General features: G+C 37.9%; 3 protein-coding genes and 1 pseudogene across 6 annotated transcripts; 1 reads left to right on the top strand and 3 right to left on the bottom strand.

Annotated features, from left to right (window-relative positions):
• Positions 1-627: 627 nt before the first annotated feature.
• On the bottom strand, positions 628-3700 carry LOC116199692. Of its 3 annotated transcripts, none has more exons than XM_031530156.1 (3): positions 3507-3700; positions 1045-1288; positions 628-909 (listed from the first exon to the last, which is right to left on the bottom strand). In XM_031530156.1, the coding sequence occupies exons 1-3, from the start codon at positions 3528-3530 to the stop codon at positions 716-718; spliced, it is 462 nt and encodes a 153-aa protein (XP_031386016.1). In that variant the 5' UTR covers positions 3531-3700; the 3' UTR covers positions 628-715. The 3 variants fall into 3 exon arrangements, with proteins under 3 accessions (XP_031386016.1, XP_031386017.1, XP_031386018.1); XM_031530157.1 differs by having other exon boundaries at positions 1045-1276; positions 3507-3637; XM_031530158.1 differs by having other exon boundaries at positions 1045-1229; positions 3507-3635.
• On the bottom strand, positions 3390-5251 carry LOC116199688 (subtilisin-like protease SBT4.11). The gene is made up of 5 exons (XM_031530152.1): positions 5081-5251; positions 4842-4939; positions 4628-4719; positions 4267-4513; positions 3390-4078 (listed from the first exon to the last, which is right to left on the bottom strand). The coding sequence occupies exons 1-5, from the start codon at positions 5219-5221 to the stop codon at positions 3532-3534; spliced, it is 1125 nt and encodes a 374-aa protein (XP_031386012.1). The 5' UTR covers positions 5222-5251; the 3' UTR covers positions 3390-3531.
• A 1553-nt stretch (positions 5252-6804) lies between these two features.
• On the top strand, positions 6805-6882 carry LOC116202129 (annotated as a pseudogene).
• Positions 6883-10436: 3554 nt separating this feature from the next.
• On the bottom strand, positions 10437-14246 carry LOC116199681 (subtilisin-like protease SBT4.5). Of its 2 annotated transcripts, none has more exons than XM_031530143.1 (10): positions 14086-14246; positions 13847-13944; positions 13633-13724; positions 13272-13518; positions 12588-13083; positions 12319-12413; positions 11940-12158; positions 11735-11846; positions 11418-11631; positions 10437-11327 (listed from the first exon to the last, which is right to left on the bottom strand). In XM_031530143.1, the coding sequence occupies exons 1-10, from the start codon at positions 14185-14187 to the stop codon at positions 10783-10785; spliced, it is 2220 nt and encodes a 739-aa protein (XP_031386003.1). In that variant the 5' UTR covers positions 14188-14246; the 3' UTR covers positions 10437-10782. The 2 variants fall into 2 exon arrangements, with proteins under 2 accessions (XP_031386003.1, XP_031386004.1); XM_031530144.1 differs by having other exon boundaries at positions 12319-12350.
• Between the last annotated feature and the right edge of the window lie 1836 nt (positions 14247-16082).

The raw sequence follows: 16082 nt of genomic DNA, 5'->3' as shown, positions 1-16082 counted from the left end.
TATTGCACCGGCCGACAACATAGAGACAAGCTGCCATTGAACTTCAGACTTCTTTTCATGACTTCCTTTTTTATTATCAAGGGCAGGTTTGTAAGATTGATAGATATGCTCCCAATATATCTATGCCTGGGGCTCTTACATCGGGCTGCGCAGCAAGTTGGTCGCAGCTATAATTTTGTGCAATAACCACTGCGAGTTCTGCAAGTTGAATGGTTCCATGAAATATATGTCATGTGTACTTTCTCATGCCAGGAATTTCAATGTTCGGCCCTGCGAGAAGCTGCACTTCAGTTGGCGCATGCAGTTTCACTGTGCATGTACGTAGTATTAATTCTTCTACAGAGCATGTCAGATTATTCGCAATTAATTTCCTGAGGGATCTATGGATGCCGGCCTATGGAAAATGCACATTGTGGGTCGGGATACCCAGAGTGAAGTGGGAGAGGCTTAGGCATTCCAACGTACTAAAAACCTGTATGCATATATATGTACGTGTTGATAACGATGTGAAAGTCATTCAAGGAGATGAGGACGCCTACTTTTGTCATTGGATTCTCATAGATTAACGGAGGCCAGTTTAATTAGGATTCATTTCAGCAGGATTGTAATATATGATTTTTCCTCAAAGAACACTCATCACATTCAACCAAGCCTCTAATTAAGGTGCAACTTATTTATTGATTCATTTGGTAACATGCATGATCTTTAGCTTTAGCTAGCCAATAGTAGGGACCCTAATAACGACACCAGAGTTATTGACCAAGACCCAGACACGATCGCAGCAGTAGTCCATAATGACAGCGGTTCCCACCTTGACAATGGAGGCCATCACCATTGGATTCTCTCGCTTTATTACAGCTAATGCCTTCTCCCCACTTGTCCCATACAACTCAGGCCAGCAATACTTCCCTATCAAAATTTTAACTTGTTACAACTGAATTGAATTGGACTGAAATAAATCGAAATCACAAGGAGGACAGCAAATACAACTTGTCATGATCACCCAACTTGCTATTTAAAATTAAATAGACCCAAAGAACTCACCATGAGGACACCCGGTTCTACCAGGGATGCAGGGTGCAAAGTAGGGTTCAATGCCACATTGATCGACATCCTGGGAGCTGTATACTATGCTATTGATCGACAGAAACATGACGGCGAGAATGCAGGAAACACGAAAGATTCTATCCTTGGCCATCTCGGATTTTCGTGCTCCTACTGACGGGACACTGAAAGTGATGATATGTACTGCGGTGAAGACCATTGAATTTCTTTCCTGACCAGAAGACTAATCAATTGAATAGATTACAATGCACACATTATGGAAATATAAGCTGCATCTATTTAATTAGAGCTCAATGTTCATTGCACGCGGACCAATTTTTTGCTTATCAAAATGCACCAGATTTGTTAAGTTGGCCAAATTGGAAATAGAAATTTATAAACCTTTTTTGAAATTTAATATAAGGAAATTTAGTACAAGTTAATGCCAGATTGCTATTTTAGGGATAAGTACCAAATGAGGCCAAAACATTTTTTGTAATTTAATGTAAGAAAATTTCGTATAAGGTAATTCCAGCTTTATATTTTAGGGATAAGTACCAAATTGAGGCCAAAACATTTGTTGTAATTTAATGTAAGAAAATTTCGTATAAGGTAATTCCAGCTTTATATTTTAGGGATAAGTACCAAATTGAGGCCAAAACGTATGATATATTTTCTCATTAAGGCCATTTATTTATATATAAACTAGTTAAATATATGTGCGTTGCTGGGGACCATACAAATAAAAATTTTAATTATTATAGTAAAAAAATATGTTATAAATATATATAAGAATTAAAAATTTATTGGAAAAATTGAGATATAAGAAATTATAAGAGAAGATGGCGAAATAAATAAAACAATCTATACATGTATCTATTCTAGATCCTAATCTTCTAACATATGATAGATCATTATAACATCTTAAAATCTGTTATGCCATAGATAAACTAAAAAAATGTAAATATGTAAAAAAAGAAATTGAATTAAAATATGTGAGTCAAATATATTAATTGAATAAAAATAATAAACTCAGAATCTGATGAAGCCATTTTGAAATGACCAATGTAATTAAAATCGGTGTTGATACTGGATAAGCATGCAACGCATTATACAATATATATATATATATAAGTTCGCAAAGATACCCACATGTCTTTACAAATTGAGATACAATGGTTTCAGTTTCAATGTAAATACCATCTATATATATAGTTGCTAATATATAATGTAAATTTGTATGTAAGCAGCCGACATATATCTTCAATTATATATGTTCATATAATGTAAACGGCAACAAATATATACTGTTACCAATATAAAGATTACAAACATATTTCATCGTACCATACCAAATATGATATATGTATTTTCTATAATGCAAGATTGTGTGTTAATTTTATAGAACACTTTCATTGTTTTTTTAATTTGCTTGCCACACATGGGCAGCCAGATATATGTATTTTTCGACTGCATATAAATAGTTGTCAATATATAATTACATTATATATACCATTGTATTAAAATGTATTCCATTGATAAAATATTTCCTTAATACATAATTGATGATGTGGTAAAGCGAGGGAGCTCCGTTTTTTATTATTGATGATATGACAGCGTAAGAATTCAGCTCGTGTTTTATTTTAATATATAATAACCGTAGAGCCCGTGCATTGCACGAGATAATACACCAATCTAAAAAGAAATTATAATTAAAAAGAAAAAAGAAAAATTCCTTTAATAATCAAAAGTGAAACAAAAATAATAAAAATAAACAAACAACCTTCACGTTTAATGGTAAACGAATTTACTTTTTGAGAGCTTGTGTATAGAGGTAGTCTTTCGAGAGATGAAACTCATATCACCAATCTTGAGAAAGAATATGAGAAAAAAAAAGCAAAAATTAGAAAACAAATAAAAAAATTATGATAAAAATTAGAGAAAAATCAAAATATAAATTTAATCAATTCACTTGCATACATTTCAATAGCTCACTTCTAGTTGTAGACGTATTGTTTGATAGTCGGATAGGCCTATGTATATGTGTATGATAATTCATGTGTATTACTATCATATAGAATTTACATAAAATATAATCATATTTATTTTCCTTTCTCTGTGAACAAATTTGATTTATTTTTTGAAAAGAAAATATAATTCATATATATCTATATCTATAAAATATTATCTAATCGATTTTTCAAAAATGGATATCAATAAAAACATATAATTTATATATAATTTTTCTTCCTATATATACAAAAGGTTGTCCATGTAACCGAATATTAATATATTTATATTATGTATAATATTAATATATACTTATTTTCATGTTAATATTGATGTGATGAAATATTAATTTTTATTTTAAAAAAATTATGGTTATTAAATAATATTTACACATATGATAAAATCTCAATGGTGAAAGACTTCTTCTCGGAGACTGACTCGAAGGAAATTACCTCTGTCCATCCTGGGACAGGCATATTAACATTGTTTGATCAACAGGAACACGGCGAAGAGAATGCAAGAAAGCCGGAAAAATCCATCCTTGGTGGAGTGGACAAGCTTGGTGATGAACAGCCTATCTACGGTGCTAGCCGCCACAGTGAGGATCCACGGGGCGACTCTGGTCACTGTTTCCGCAGAGGGCCCCAAATTTCCCGCAGCTTGAGTCACCAGGATACCCTTTGAGATCGCATGGAAAGCTCCTATCGCGACAGGATCTTCGTTAAAAGGAGAAGGCACCACATTGCCCAGTGAAACAGTGATGATGTCCACTCCATCTGCGATCGCGTCGTCGAAGGCTGCCAAAATTCCATTGCCGTCGCAATGACCCCGTGAATCGCATACCTTGTAAATGGCGATCCTGGAGGACTGTACCCCTCCTCGAGCTGTTCCATTAGCTATTCCGAAGAAGCTGACCCCTTCCACCGCATTGCCGGCAGCAGTCGAGGCCGTGTGTGTCCCATGTCCATTACCGTCGAGTGCAGAATCCTCATCAGATACATAATTTCGTGCTCCGATGAGCTTGCTGTGAGTGGAAAAATCAGAAATCAGAAAACTAAATTGCAAGACTCACGCAAGAATGCGCAGGTGCAGGGTCAGGCTTAATAAAAACCAATCAAGAGGAAATAAATTCGGTTGACCTATCGATCAGATTGGTCGGATCTTGTTGAGATATATATTTATATGTATTCGTATGATTAATTGTACGATTACTTGTTGCAAGTGAAGTTGGATCCACCCTTGCAGGAGCCCTTCCACTTGCGAGGAGGGGGGCCAAAGCCTTTGTCACTGAATGATTCGGACTCGGGATAAGCACTGGAGTCCAAGACTGCGATGATAATGTTGCCCTCTTTGGAGGGCATCCGTTTTGCTGTCTTGGACAATTCGATGAAATCCCATGATTTTGTGGTCTGCACGTAGAAAGTTTGGCTAGGAAACACTGAGAATACTTCATCCTTGCCTGAAATTGATTAACACAATCCACAGAAACATATGTATCACATTCACGGCAAACGATGCAACCACATGCTCATGTAACATCTCATATACTTTGCAGATAAGAATGAATACTTACTGGCTAGCTTCTGTGCCTCTTTTTCAGTGAGCTTAGCAGCAAAACCATTAAAACTCCTTTTGTAGCTTCTGATGAGTGAAGCGGAAGCGGACCTGTGAGACAAAGAAAGATGACCATTCAAGCTGATGAAAACCGAGAATATTAATAGCTAGGAAAAGAGAAATGTGGCCAAGGAAAATATATGGTTTCCTGGGAGCTAATTAATGATCTTTACCTCTGGTCCTTGACAACATGTTGCAGCAAACTGAGATGCTGAGAAGTCGGGGAATATGTTTCAGTTGGATTAAGAGAACCGAGGTAAACTATGTAGACCTGCCGAGATTAAATTACACAGAAAGCAGACAATGAACACGAACTTAGTTGCCGTGCATCGTTTGTAAAGGTCTCGGAATAATCAAATGTTGTGCTCATCATTGTATCATGAACACGAGGGGTTGTTTCAGCGGCGCTCACCTTCCTGTCTTCATCCTTGGGAAGGCACATTACGCGGTTGATCAAGAGGAACATGACAGACAGAATGCAGAAATGCTTGGAAAGTGCATCCTTGGCGGCCATCTTTTTTGTGATTTTCGGTTCTGCTAGCTGATGAGACATTCATGAGTGAGTGATATCATTACCGCCATCAAATATATTATATAGAAAATGATTTGACCTGATAAATGCATCCAAACTAATTTACATATGAACATGCCGATACGATAAGCCTTTACCATATATATCTATATATTTATCAGAATCGGAAAGACAATGGAAGAAGCTAAGTCAGAAAGTGGAATCCCATTAACAACAATAATTTTTGACCTTATAAATGCATCCAAATTGATTTACATATGAACATGCCGATAAGATAAGCTTTACCATATATGTATATATATTTATCAGGATCAGAAAGACAACGGAAGAAGCTATGTCAGAAAGGGGATTCCCATTAACAACAATAATTTGACCTTTATGAATGCATCGCCAAACTGATTTTGTTCATTAATAATTAGCAAAACCAACACGTCTATTTATTACGTTACGTATGTCTATGGCTGCCTTAATCCTATGCGATCCTCAGAACAGAGCATGACGAATTGGGACGGGTAGCTCATGCTCTGCTGTGTTGGCAAGTAGTGTTGATGGATATGTTCGCTCTCTCGTAGCCGAGCCTACACTGAGCAAGTTTATGCCAATGAACTGATCTCAAACACTCGGCCAGGATCTTTGTTACGGCCTTTGCAGTATTATTGTTTTAATTGTTATCTCATTTTCGCTTCTAATGATTAATCTTATTAGAAGTTATTTTTATATTTTTGGAAATTTTATGGAAAGCCAATTTTAGGTGAATAGTTATGTGGTAATGGATATCGAGAAAATATGGGGAAAATCCAACTGGAATTTCGGATCGTGACAATTTTGGTATCAGAGCCTAGGTTAGGAGATCCTGTAGATTTAAGTGGAAGCTCCCGAGTAATTTTTGGATAATTGTGGAGATTTTGCTATGATTTCTTTGAACTCTACGCTTGTTAATTGAATTGTTTATGCTTTGGATTTGTTTGTGAATAAGTATGGGTTTATGTCTATTTGTTAAAATTTATATTTGCACTACACAATAGAGAAATTAATACTAAGCAGTTGAGGATGCTATAATCCTTTATCCTCTAACTTTTTTGGTATCACATAAACAAATTTCGAGGACGAAATTTGTATTAGTGGAGGTGATTGTGAGACATGATATGGCATGATATTTTTTGACCAAACAGCACACGTGGACATACACTGATATACTTATACACGTACTTATATTATATACATGCTGCTGGAAGTTTAAAGAAAAAAAACATTAGGGGGTCACAGGGCCCCACGTGGCCCCCTTGCTCCCAAGTACCCCCGCCGCCATTTTTTTTCTTTTCTTTTCTTTTGTATACTTCCAACCATTCTATTTCTTGGTCTTCTTTCATTGTTCTGCTGAGTTGAGAAAAGGAAAAAAATCGAAGAAGAAACAGAGAAGAGCAGGGGAGAGAGAGAGAGCGTGAGAGAGCCGTTGATGATCTTCTCGAGCTTTGTCCGGTTCATCTGTGCTTCTCCTTTTCTATCTTATGAGCTTCTAATTGAGTCCCTAGTTTTTGACCATTGCTGACTTGATGTTTCTCTTGCTTGTTCTTGCTGGTTTGCTCTGTTCTAATGTAAAGGAACGACCAGGTGAGGAAAAACTGCAACAATGTGAAAGAACTTGGTTCCATGATTTCTTTGTATTTAGGTCTCTGATGACTTCTCATCTCAATTCTTCTCCTTGCGCCTTCTTTGAACTCCCTCAATATTAAACAATCACAGATTGCTGTTTCTTTTTCAAACTAATTCTACGAGGAGTGATGAGGAAAACTTTTGGGTCCAATTTCATTCAGCTGAGAAAAGAGTTTCAAAACAAAATTTATCTTGATGTTTACATGAAAATTTACCTGTATTTTCGCCCCCGCAGTTATGTCTAAGATGTGATTGTTGATTGGATAGTTGGATTGAGTAATTAAGCCGCGAGTTTAATTCGATGATATGGCTGGAATTTATATATATCTATATACACACACTACACGGTTTTGATATCTGAAAAAAGGAAGTTATGTGTTTTGATGAGTCTTAATGTTTTTGGACTACCTAACAGTATTTCTTCTTTTTAAAAGTCATCATACACTTTTCTGAAGAGGGTCAAATGAGAGAACTAGCTGGTACTCATGATACTGGACAAGACCATATATATATATATATATATATAAGTATTTTCTAAGAGTTTGAAACTAATCAAACTAACGAGAACAATAAAATTTAGACCTGTCCATCTTTGATCTGTATGAGCATATCTTTGACTCGATCCTCCACATGTTGAACCTACAACAAGGTTGTGTTCTCAAAAATGAGCATAGACTTTTGATAACAAATAAAAAATCAAAAGACACCCAGCATGACGCTATTGCTTCATCACATAACATCCTTAAACATTTTATTTCATTGCATCCCGGACACTATATTGAAGATTTTAAATTTATCTTAACAAATGCTGACCTCAAGCACTTTATGAGGGCCCGAAACTCTGAATGCATGAGAACTAATATAACAAATTACAATATAACAAATTACAAAAGGAGAAGTTAGAAATTATGTTGGCACCTTTTCTTCGAGGTATTTTTTGTACATTAGGTAATGTTGATAGGAGAAACATCAAGGAAGAATTATTGTATTGTATTGATTTTATGAGAGTTCCTCCTTCGACTTGTTTTACTTTGCTTGAGGATGAATTCTACGAAATTTCATTTCCAGCCTTTTGACTAACCAGGAGACAGGTAAACATCTTTGAAAGATTGATTTTTGTTGGATCTCGAAATATTGGCGAGATATTTTAGTTTGGGTAAATTTATTAAAATTTCAACACAATAAATAATGGAATAAGGTTAGTTATTATTAAGAAAAAGTTAGCTATTGCTCCAGGATTATTTTTAGCTGGAATAGCTTATTTATTGCATATCCATGACAGTTGAAGCTAGTGAGGTCCCCAGGCCTTAGGGGCAGTTAAGTCTGAATGAATTACTCCCTTTCGAGGTTAAATGCGATATTAATAGTCAAAAGAAATATATGGAGACAATGAGTATATTTTATAACTGTTCCTTGCTATGCTTGTGACTTGTAGGAGCTAAAGAGAAAAAAACTTTGTGTCCTGAAAGATCGGATTAATTAAATAATTTGGGTGCTCGATGAGTATTTTATTCCATTATGAAATGATATATATATATATATATATTATTTGAGTACTCTATTCCTTCGTAAAATGATATATATATATATTATATGAATACAAATTATACAAAGTATCATTTACGAAGAATATTGTGATAATTAGAGATTAAGAAATCGGTCTTGCCATGTTATGTAAAAGGATTTGAGAGATATTGCCCTCTTATGTTGCATTTTGACTTGAGATATGTGATGTGATTGTGCATGCTGATCATGTATGAGATATGTGATGATAATATGACACCATTGTAATCTGTTGTGATTGTGTTCGAGTATACTGATATTGTTTAATTGTTTATAGCCATGGGACTGCTGATCCGGCAGAATATAAATAGGGACACCTAGACCGCTGATTCGGCGGGATATAAAAAGGGACGCCTAGGCCGCTGATCTGGCGGGATACAAAAAGGGATGCCTAGACCGCTGATCCGGCGGGATATAAAATGGACGCCTAGACTCCTACTGCCGAAGGATAATGGGCAGCCCCCACTTATGAAAAATGAAATGATGAATTTATGGATATGAGTGCGGGGTCACGGTACCGTCACAACTCTGTTGTGAGGAAATGCAACCCTATGGCTATATTGATTGGTTTGTATTGTATATTGTGTGGCTGATATGATTGTTGGAGATGTGTTGATTGTTGAGATTGTTGGAGGTGTGATGATTGTTGAGAATGTCTGAAGTTAATCTATGAAAATCGTGTTGTTGCTAGAGTTGGATCTGTCAATTGATTGTGTTGTGAGTTGCTATGGAATGCTAATGAATGAATGTTTAATGTTTATGTGATATTGGGTATTAGAGAAACGGTTGGGACGGTTGTGTGAATTGGTTAGTAGAACTTAAATTTAGTTATTATATTGGATATAATTATTATTATTACAATTTTTATATATATATATATACTGTGTATGTATGCCAAGTGAACTGATAGTTGGATTGGATGTGATGATATTAGTTATTTGATTATTTAGTTATCTGCAATTAAATATTTATTTAAAAATGTCATTTTACTCTAGAATATAGTATTCACTGAGATGCAGCTCACACCCTCCATATATTTTTCCAGATAAGCTTCTAGTTGTGCGGAAGAAACACTTTTTGACATCGGGGATAAGCTCGGAGAACTAGGTAGGGACCTTAGTTATTTGATAGATATCCTTTTTGGTATATAATGGATTTGAAAATGTTACGACCTGAAATTTTGTTTAGTTGTATTACTGATATGGGTGTGAAAAAGAAAATCACTCTCTTTTGAGATGTATATACATATTAGAGCTTACCTAGTTGGTTTTATATTTTTGGAAATTTTATGGAAAGCCAATTTTAGGTGAATAGTTATGTGGTAATGGATATCGAGGAAATATAGGGAAAATCCAGCTGAAATTTCGGGTCGTGACAGCTCATCATCGTATCATGAACACAAAAGGGATGGTCCACGGCTTGCCTTCTTGTGTTCATCCTGGGAAAGGCATATTACATTGTTCGATCAACAGGAACAAGACAAAGAGAATGCAAGAAAGCCGGAAAAATCCATCCTTGGTGGCCATTTTTGTGAATTTTCGTTGTGCTACTGGTGAGACACTCAGCAAGTTGATGATTTATGCTTCACATATCCGCCTTTAAACATGTAACACATGCTGAAAGATTTCTAAAGAGGCAAGAAAATTCATGATAATAATTTTACCTTATAAATGCAGCCAAGCCGATTTATATTAAAATTCATGCTAATAATTGAGATTGTAATTTTTCCTATGAGAAAATTCATGTGTATTTATCGATTTTTATAGTATAAAATTTTTCGGATTTTACAACATGTCGAATCTACTCCGACTCTACCCGGTTCCATTCTATAGATTCTTGAACTTGATCTATGTTTGGTAAAATCATATCCCCCCATAATTCGCTGCAGGTTCACTAAAAGCAGCAATTGACAGTACTATCTAGCTAGGATTTTTCGGGAGCTTTTGATACTGCAGATACTGCGATTCCTAAAGGGTTATTCTGGGATTACTTCGGGGGCAGAACCTTATGCAAATTCTTGTGGGCAAAAAGAAACGAAAACTGGCATTTCGAATAATGCTCTTTAAGATAATATATATCTGGAAACAAAGCTGCGTATCAGGGGGTCGATTTATGGATGGAAGGACAACTGTCTACTGAAACCAGTTAAAGTTGTTCGAGTGCAAATCCGGCCAGTCTGAAATTTATGCTCTTGCCGCTCCTAAGTACGTGCAAGAATCGACCAAACAGTTGGGGTGCTGGCTTATTCGATTTGGATCTCAGATCCCTGCCCGTGCAAAGTGGGAAAACACGTACACTATTTAATTGTATGGTTGTGTCTCTTGATTAGAAGAAGTCCATAACCAATATACCCGATGACCGGACAATTATTCTGGACTATCTTGTTCAGTATACACGATGACCGGACTTCTCGCATGGTGCACGCCATCGGACCAAACAACCTCATTAGACAACAGTGCGCCAGATTGCAAACCACTCGCTGAAATCCCAATGGTGAAAGACTTCTTCTCGGAGACTGACTCAAAGGAAATGACCTCTGGGACCACAGTGATGTTAATGTTTGGGGAGACGTCAACTTTGGCCTTGTAGGTTGAGTTCGGAGGCCCTACATTGGTGACAGTCCTGTTGATGGCCAACTCGAAGGGCTCTGAGACCGGCGCTTTGAAAGTCAAAGAAGGGTAGTTGAGCTCTGCCTCCGTGATGTTCTTGGCTCCCTTGGGGCAAGTACCGTTGCTATCTATGCTTCTTATATCGTAGCCCAAGCTACACAGTAGGTTTACATAGTCTGCCTTTGTGGTTTCATAAACTAGACCAGGATCCACGGCCTTTAAGGGATTGATTTGTCCCGAACCATATGAAAATTCGCGTCCTGAAAGGTCTACACGGGTAGTAGTATCCCGGAGCTTCGAAGCTACACAAGCAAAAAAAGAGGGTATCAGATATTTGTATTTCAGAACTGTGTTGATCAACTACAAATTAACAAGCGTGAGGGAGAGAGTACCAGTTGTCATTAGAGCTGATTTAACAGCAGAAGGAGACCAGTCGGGATGAAATGTTTTAACATATGCCGCTGCACCAGCAACATGTGGACAAGACATGGAGGTTCCAGACTTTACTAAGAACTTCACTCTCCTATCATCCCCAGCAAAGGGTGTTGGCGGCAAATTTGGAGGAAATGCAGCCAATATATTAGCGCCAGGGGCACTTACATCGGGCTGCATGCAAAAACATTTTCGGGGCATAAAACTTATATTAAAAACCAGAAAAGTTGCTCCGAATTATATGAAAGTTAAAACCACTTGGGAGTTTTTGGTGTACCTTCATTATATCGGGAGTGATCGCATTTGGTCCCCGTGAAGAAAAGCGAGGGACTGCAGGAGCAGCAGCATCTCGAGTGGTTTCACCCTTCAATATTCGCCCTTGAGGATCTCTGCAGTAAACCATCGAGAAATAACTCTTGTCAATATATGACAAAAGGAAAAACGATTAAACGATGCGAGAAAATATTCATGAATTCAGGCACTTTGTGGAATTGTGGTAGGATAGGAGTTTTTCAAAGCTGGAGTCGTCCAGGGCCACAGCGGGAAGTGGATAAGCAGAAGCATCGTCACGATCCGCACCCTTCAGGATGATCCCGCGAGCACCAAACGCTGCAGCCTCGGAAGGTGCATCAAGCCCCCCCTCGCAGATCACGATTTTCCCAGCCACTTTCTGCATTTCTAGACAGCCCTCATAGCAGGCTCTGCAAATGAAATAATATACATGTGAGTTCCGAATGGACTTTGTCCCAAGGGTTGATTTTCCAATAAGAACAACACGTTATTTCTTCTCTTCATCTTATTGTTGCGGGCACAAGTCGATGGAAAAGGAGAACAATTTATTTATAGGGTAGCAAGACCTACCTAGCAGAGGCCTCGCCACAAGAGCTTGAAACCTGCTTCCCGAACACGAGAGGAAAATAATTCAGAGCTGATGGAAACGAATTTACCGCTATTCCCTGTTTAAACAGAAAGTGGGAAACCAGAATTTCGAGCTATAAGAAGAGTAAGACGAATCCATTATCACTGTCAACATATCCGAACCAGATGCGTAGTTGCTGAGGGCTGTTCCAATGTTGCATTTCCTTTCACGAAAAACTAAGTTGTGAGACGTTTGTAGAGTGAAAACATACAGTTATAACCGTCCCGTTCCCCAGGACAAGCTTGGTGATGAACAGCCGATCTACGGTGCTAGCCGCTACAGTGAGGATCCAAGGGGCGACACTGGTCACTGTTTCCGCAGAGGGCCCCAAATTTCCCGCAGCTTGAGTCACCAGGATACCCTTTGAGGTCGCATGGAAAGCTCCTATCGCGAAAGGATCTTCGTTAAAAGGAGAAGGCACCACATTGCCCAGTGAAACAGTGATGATGTCCACTCCATCTGCGATCGCGTCGTCGAAGGCTGCCAAAATTCCATCGCCGTCGCAATGACCCCGTGAATCGCATACCTTGTAAATGGCGATCCTGGAGGACTGTACCCCTCCTCGAGCTGTTCCATTAGCTATTCCGAAGAAGCTGGCCCCTTCCACCGCATTGCCGGCAGCAGTCGAGGCCGTGTGTGTCCCATGTCCATTACCGTCGAGTGCAGAATCCTCGTCAGATACATAATTTCGTGCTCCGATGAGCTTGCTGTGGGTGGAAAAATCAGAAATCAGGAAACTAAATTGCAAGACTCACGCAAGAATGCGCAGGTGCAGGGTCAGGCTTAATAAAAACCAATCAAGAGGAAATAAATTCGGTTGGCCTTTCGACCAGATTGGTCGGATCTTGTTGAGATATATATTTATATGTATTCGTATGATTAATTGTACGATTACTTGTTGCAAGTGAAGTTGGATCCACCCTTGCAGGAGCCCTTCCACTTGCGAGGAGGGGGGCCAAAGCCTTTGTCACTGAATGATTCGGACTCGGGATAAGCACCGGAGTCCAAGACTGCGATGATAATGTTGCCCTCTGTGGAGGGCATCCGTTTTGCTGTCTTGGACAATCCGATGAAATCCCATGATTTTGTGGTCTGCACGTAGAAAGTTTGGCTAGGAAACACTGAGAATACTTCATCCTTGCCTGAAATTGATTAACACAATCCACAGAAACATATGTATCACATTCACGGCAAACGATGCAATCACCTGCTCATATAACATCTCAGATACTTTGCAGATAAGAATGCATACTTACTGGCTAGCTTCTGTGCCTCTTTTTCAGTGAGCTTAGCAGCAAAACCATTAATACTCCTTTGGTAGCTTCTGATGAGTGAAGCGGAAGCGGACCTGTGAGACAAAGAAAGATGACCATTCAAGCGGATGAAAACCGAGAATATTAATAGCTAGGAAAAGAGAAATGTGGCCAAGGAAAATATATGGTTTCCTGGGAGCTAATTAATGATCTTTACCTCTGGTCCTTGACAACTTGTTGCAGCAAACTGAGATGCTGAGAAGTCGGGGAATATGTTTCAGTTGGATTAAGAGAACCGAGGTAAACTATGTAGACCTGCCGAGATTAAATTACACAAAAAGCAGACAACGAACACGAACTCAGTTGCCGTGCATCGTTTCTAAAGGTCTCGGGATAATCAAATGTTGTGCTCATCATTGTATCGTGAACACGAGGGGTTGTTCCAGCGGCGCTCACCTTCCTGTCTTCATCCTTGGGAAGGCATATTCCGTGGTTGATCAAGAGGAACACGACAGACAAAATGCAGAAATGCTTGAAAAGTGCATCCTTGGCAGCCATTTTTGTTTGTTTGTTTGTTTGTGATTTTCGGTTCTGCTAGCTGATGAGTGATATCATTACCGCCATCAAATATATATACATATAATGATTTGACCTCATAAATGCATCTAAACTGATTTAGATATGAACACGTCGATAGGATAAGAATTTACCATATATATATATATATATATAAATATTTATCAGAATCAGAAAGACAACCTTTGTTGACCTTCATAAATGCATAAATGCATTTAACAACACGTATTTGACCTATATAAATGCATCGCCAAACTGATCTTGTTGATTAATAATTAGCGAAACCAACACGTATTTTTATTAAGTTACTTACGTCTATGGCTGCCTTAATCCAATGCAATCCTCAGAACAGAGCATGACGAATTGGGGCGGGTAGTTCATGCTCTGCTGTGTTGGCAAGCAGTGTTGATGGATATTTTCGTTCTCTCGTAGCCGAGCCTACACTGAGCAAGTTTTGCAGTATTATTGTTTTAATTGTTATCTCGTTCTAGCTTCTAATGATTAATCTTATTAGAAGTTATTTTTATATCAAATTATACACAATATTATCACAAAATGTCTCCCCTCAATTTTTATCGTTGTTCCTTCAGCATATATCCTTTTCACGTGTAATGTAACATTGTTATTATTATTAGGTTCGTTCCTCCATACATTTTAGAAATTTCCATACGCCCGACCGCAGCCTATAGAGGCCCAGCAAAAAACAATTGCAGGGAAGGCGGTCGTCGTCGTGGGAGCACACTAACAAAGCCCAACTCAACTTGCTAACCCAGCAGACAATAAACATGAAATTAGTTGCAGCATATCTTTTCTGAAGGACATGGAATAATCAAATCTTGTTTTCATCATCGTATCATGAACACAAAAGGGATGGTCCACGGCTTGCCTTCTTGTATTCATAAAGGCATATTAGATTGTTTGATCAACAGGAACACGACGAAGAGAATTGAAGAAAGCCGGAAAAATCCATCCTTGGAGGCCATTTTTGTGAATTTTCGTTGTGCTACTGGTGAGACACTCAGCAAGTTGATTAATTATGCTTCATATGCCCCCCTTTAAACATGTAACGCATGCTGAAAGATTTCTAAAGAGGCAAGAAAATTCATGCCGATAATTTTACCTTATAAATGCATCCAAGCTGATTTATATGAACATATCTATGCGGCTTCACCAGATATACCTATTTTTATCCAAAAAATATAAAATAAAACTGAAAAGCTATGTTAGAAAGCGATTTCAATTAACCACAAGAAATTAAACTTTCTTTCGGTCATAAGAGAGGTCCGTAAACCTAATACAAAGATAAAAAAAAAATAAAGCGAAATAAATGGACACAAGTCCCACTAATGAAGATCGGACGCAGGACCTCTTAGTTCCAAGTTGGGGCTTTGTGCCACTATACTAATACCCTTTCCTCACAAGAATTTGACCTTTATTAATGCATCTAAGCTGATTCTGTTTATTCATAATTAACAAAATCCTCCTGATTCAAAATCTTCCTATATCCACCTAATAATCAATCTAAAATTTTCACAACTCAAAAAATTCCCACTCACAATAGCATGATTTGCAATTTATAAAATATCCAAAGATTATCGATAGATGTGAGCGAAATTTTGAATTAAGAGGATTTTAGGAACACCACTTAGGATGATTTAACATTTTTGTATATTATCATGTTACGTCTATGCCTGCCTTAGTTCAAGGCAACCTTCAAAACAGAGCATGACGAGCAGGGATGGGCGGTTGAGCTGATCTGCTGTGGGCCTGTTTCGGGCTCCTTGAAGGGCAAGCAATATTCGATAATTTTTAATGCCAGAAGGAGACTAGCTAGCCAGGTTGAATTGATTTCTCACACGCCGTTGCACCGGCCGACG

This window comes from Punica granatum, chromosome 3 (genome assembly GCF_007655135.1).
Source record: "Punica granatum isolate Tunisia-2019 chromosome 3, ASM765513v2, whole genome shotgun sequence".
Classification (NCBI taxonomy): Eukaryota; Viridiplantae; Streptophyta; class Magnoliopsida; order Myrtales; family Lythraceae; genus Punica; species Punica granatum.
The sequence above is the reverse complement of the archived record's forward strand: the minus strand, read 5'-3'. Positions and strand labels throughout refer to the sequence as shown.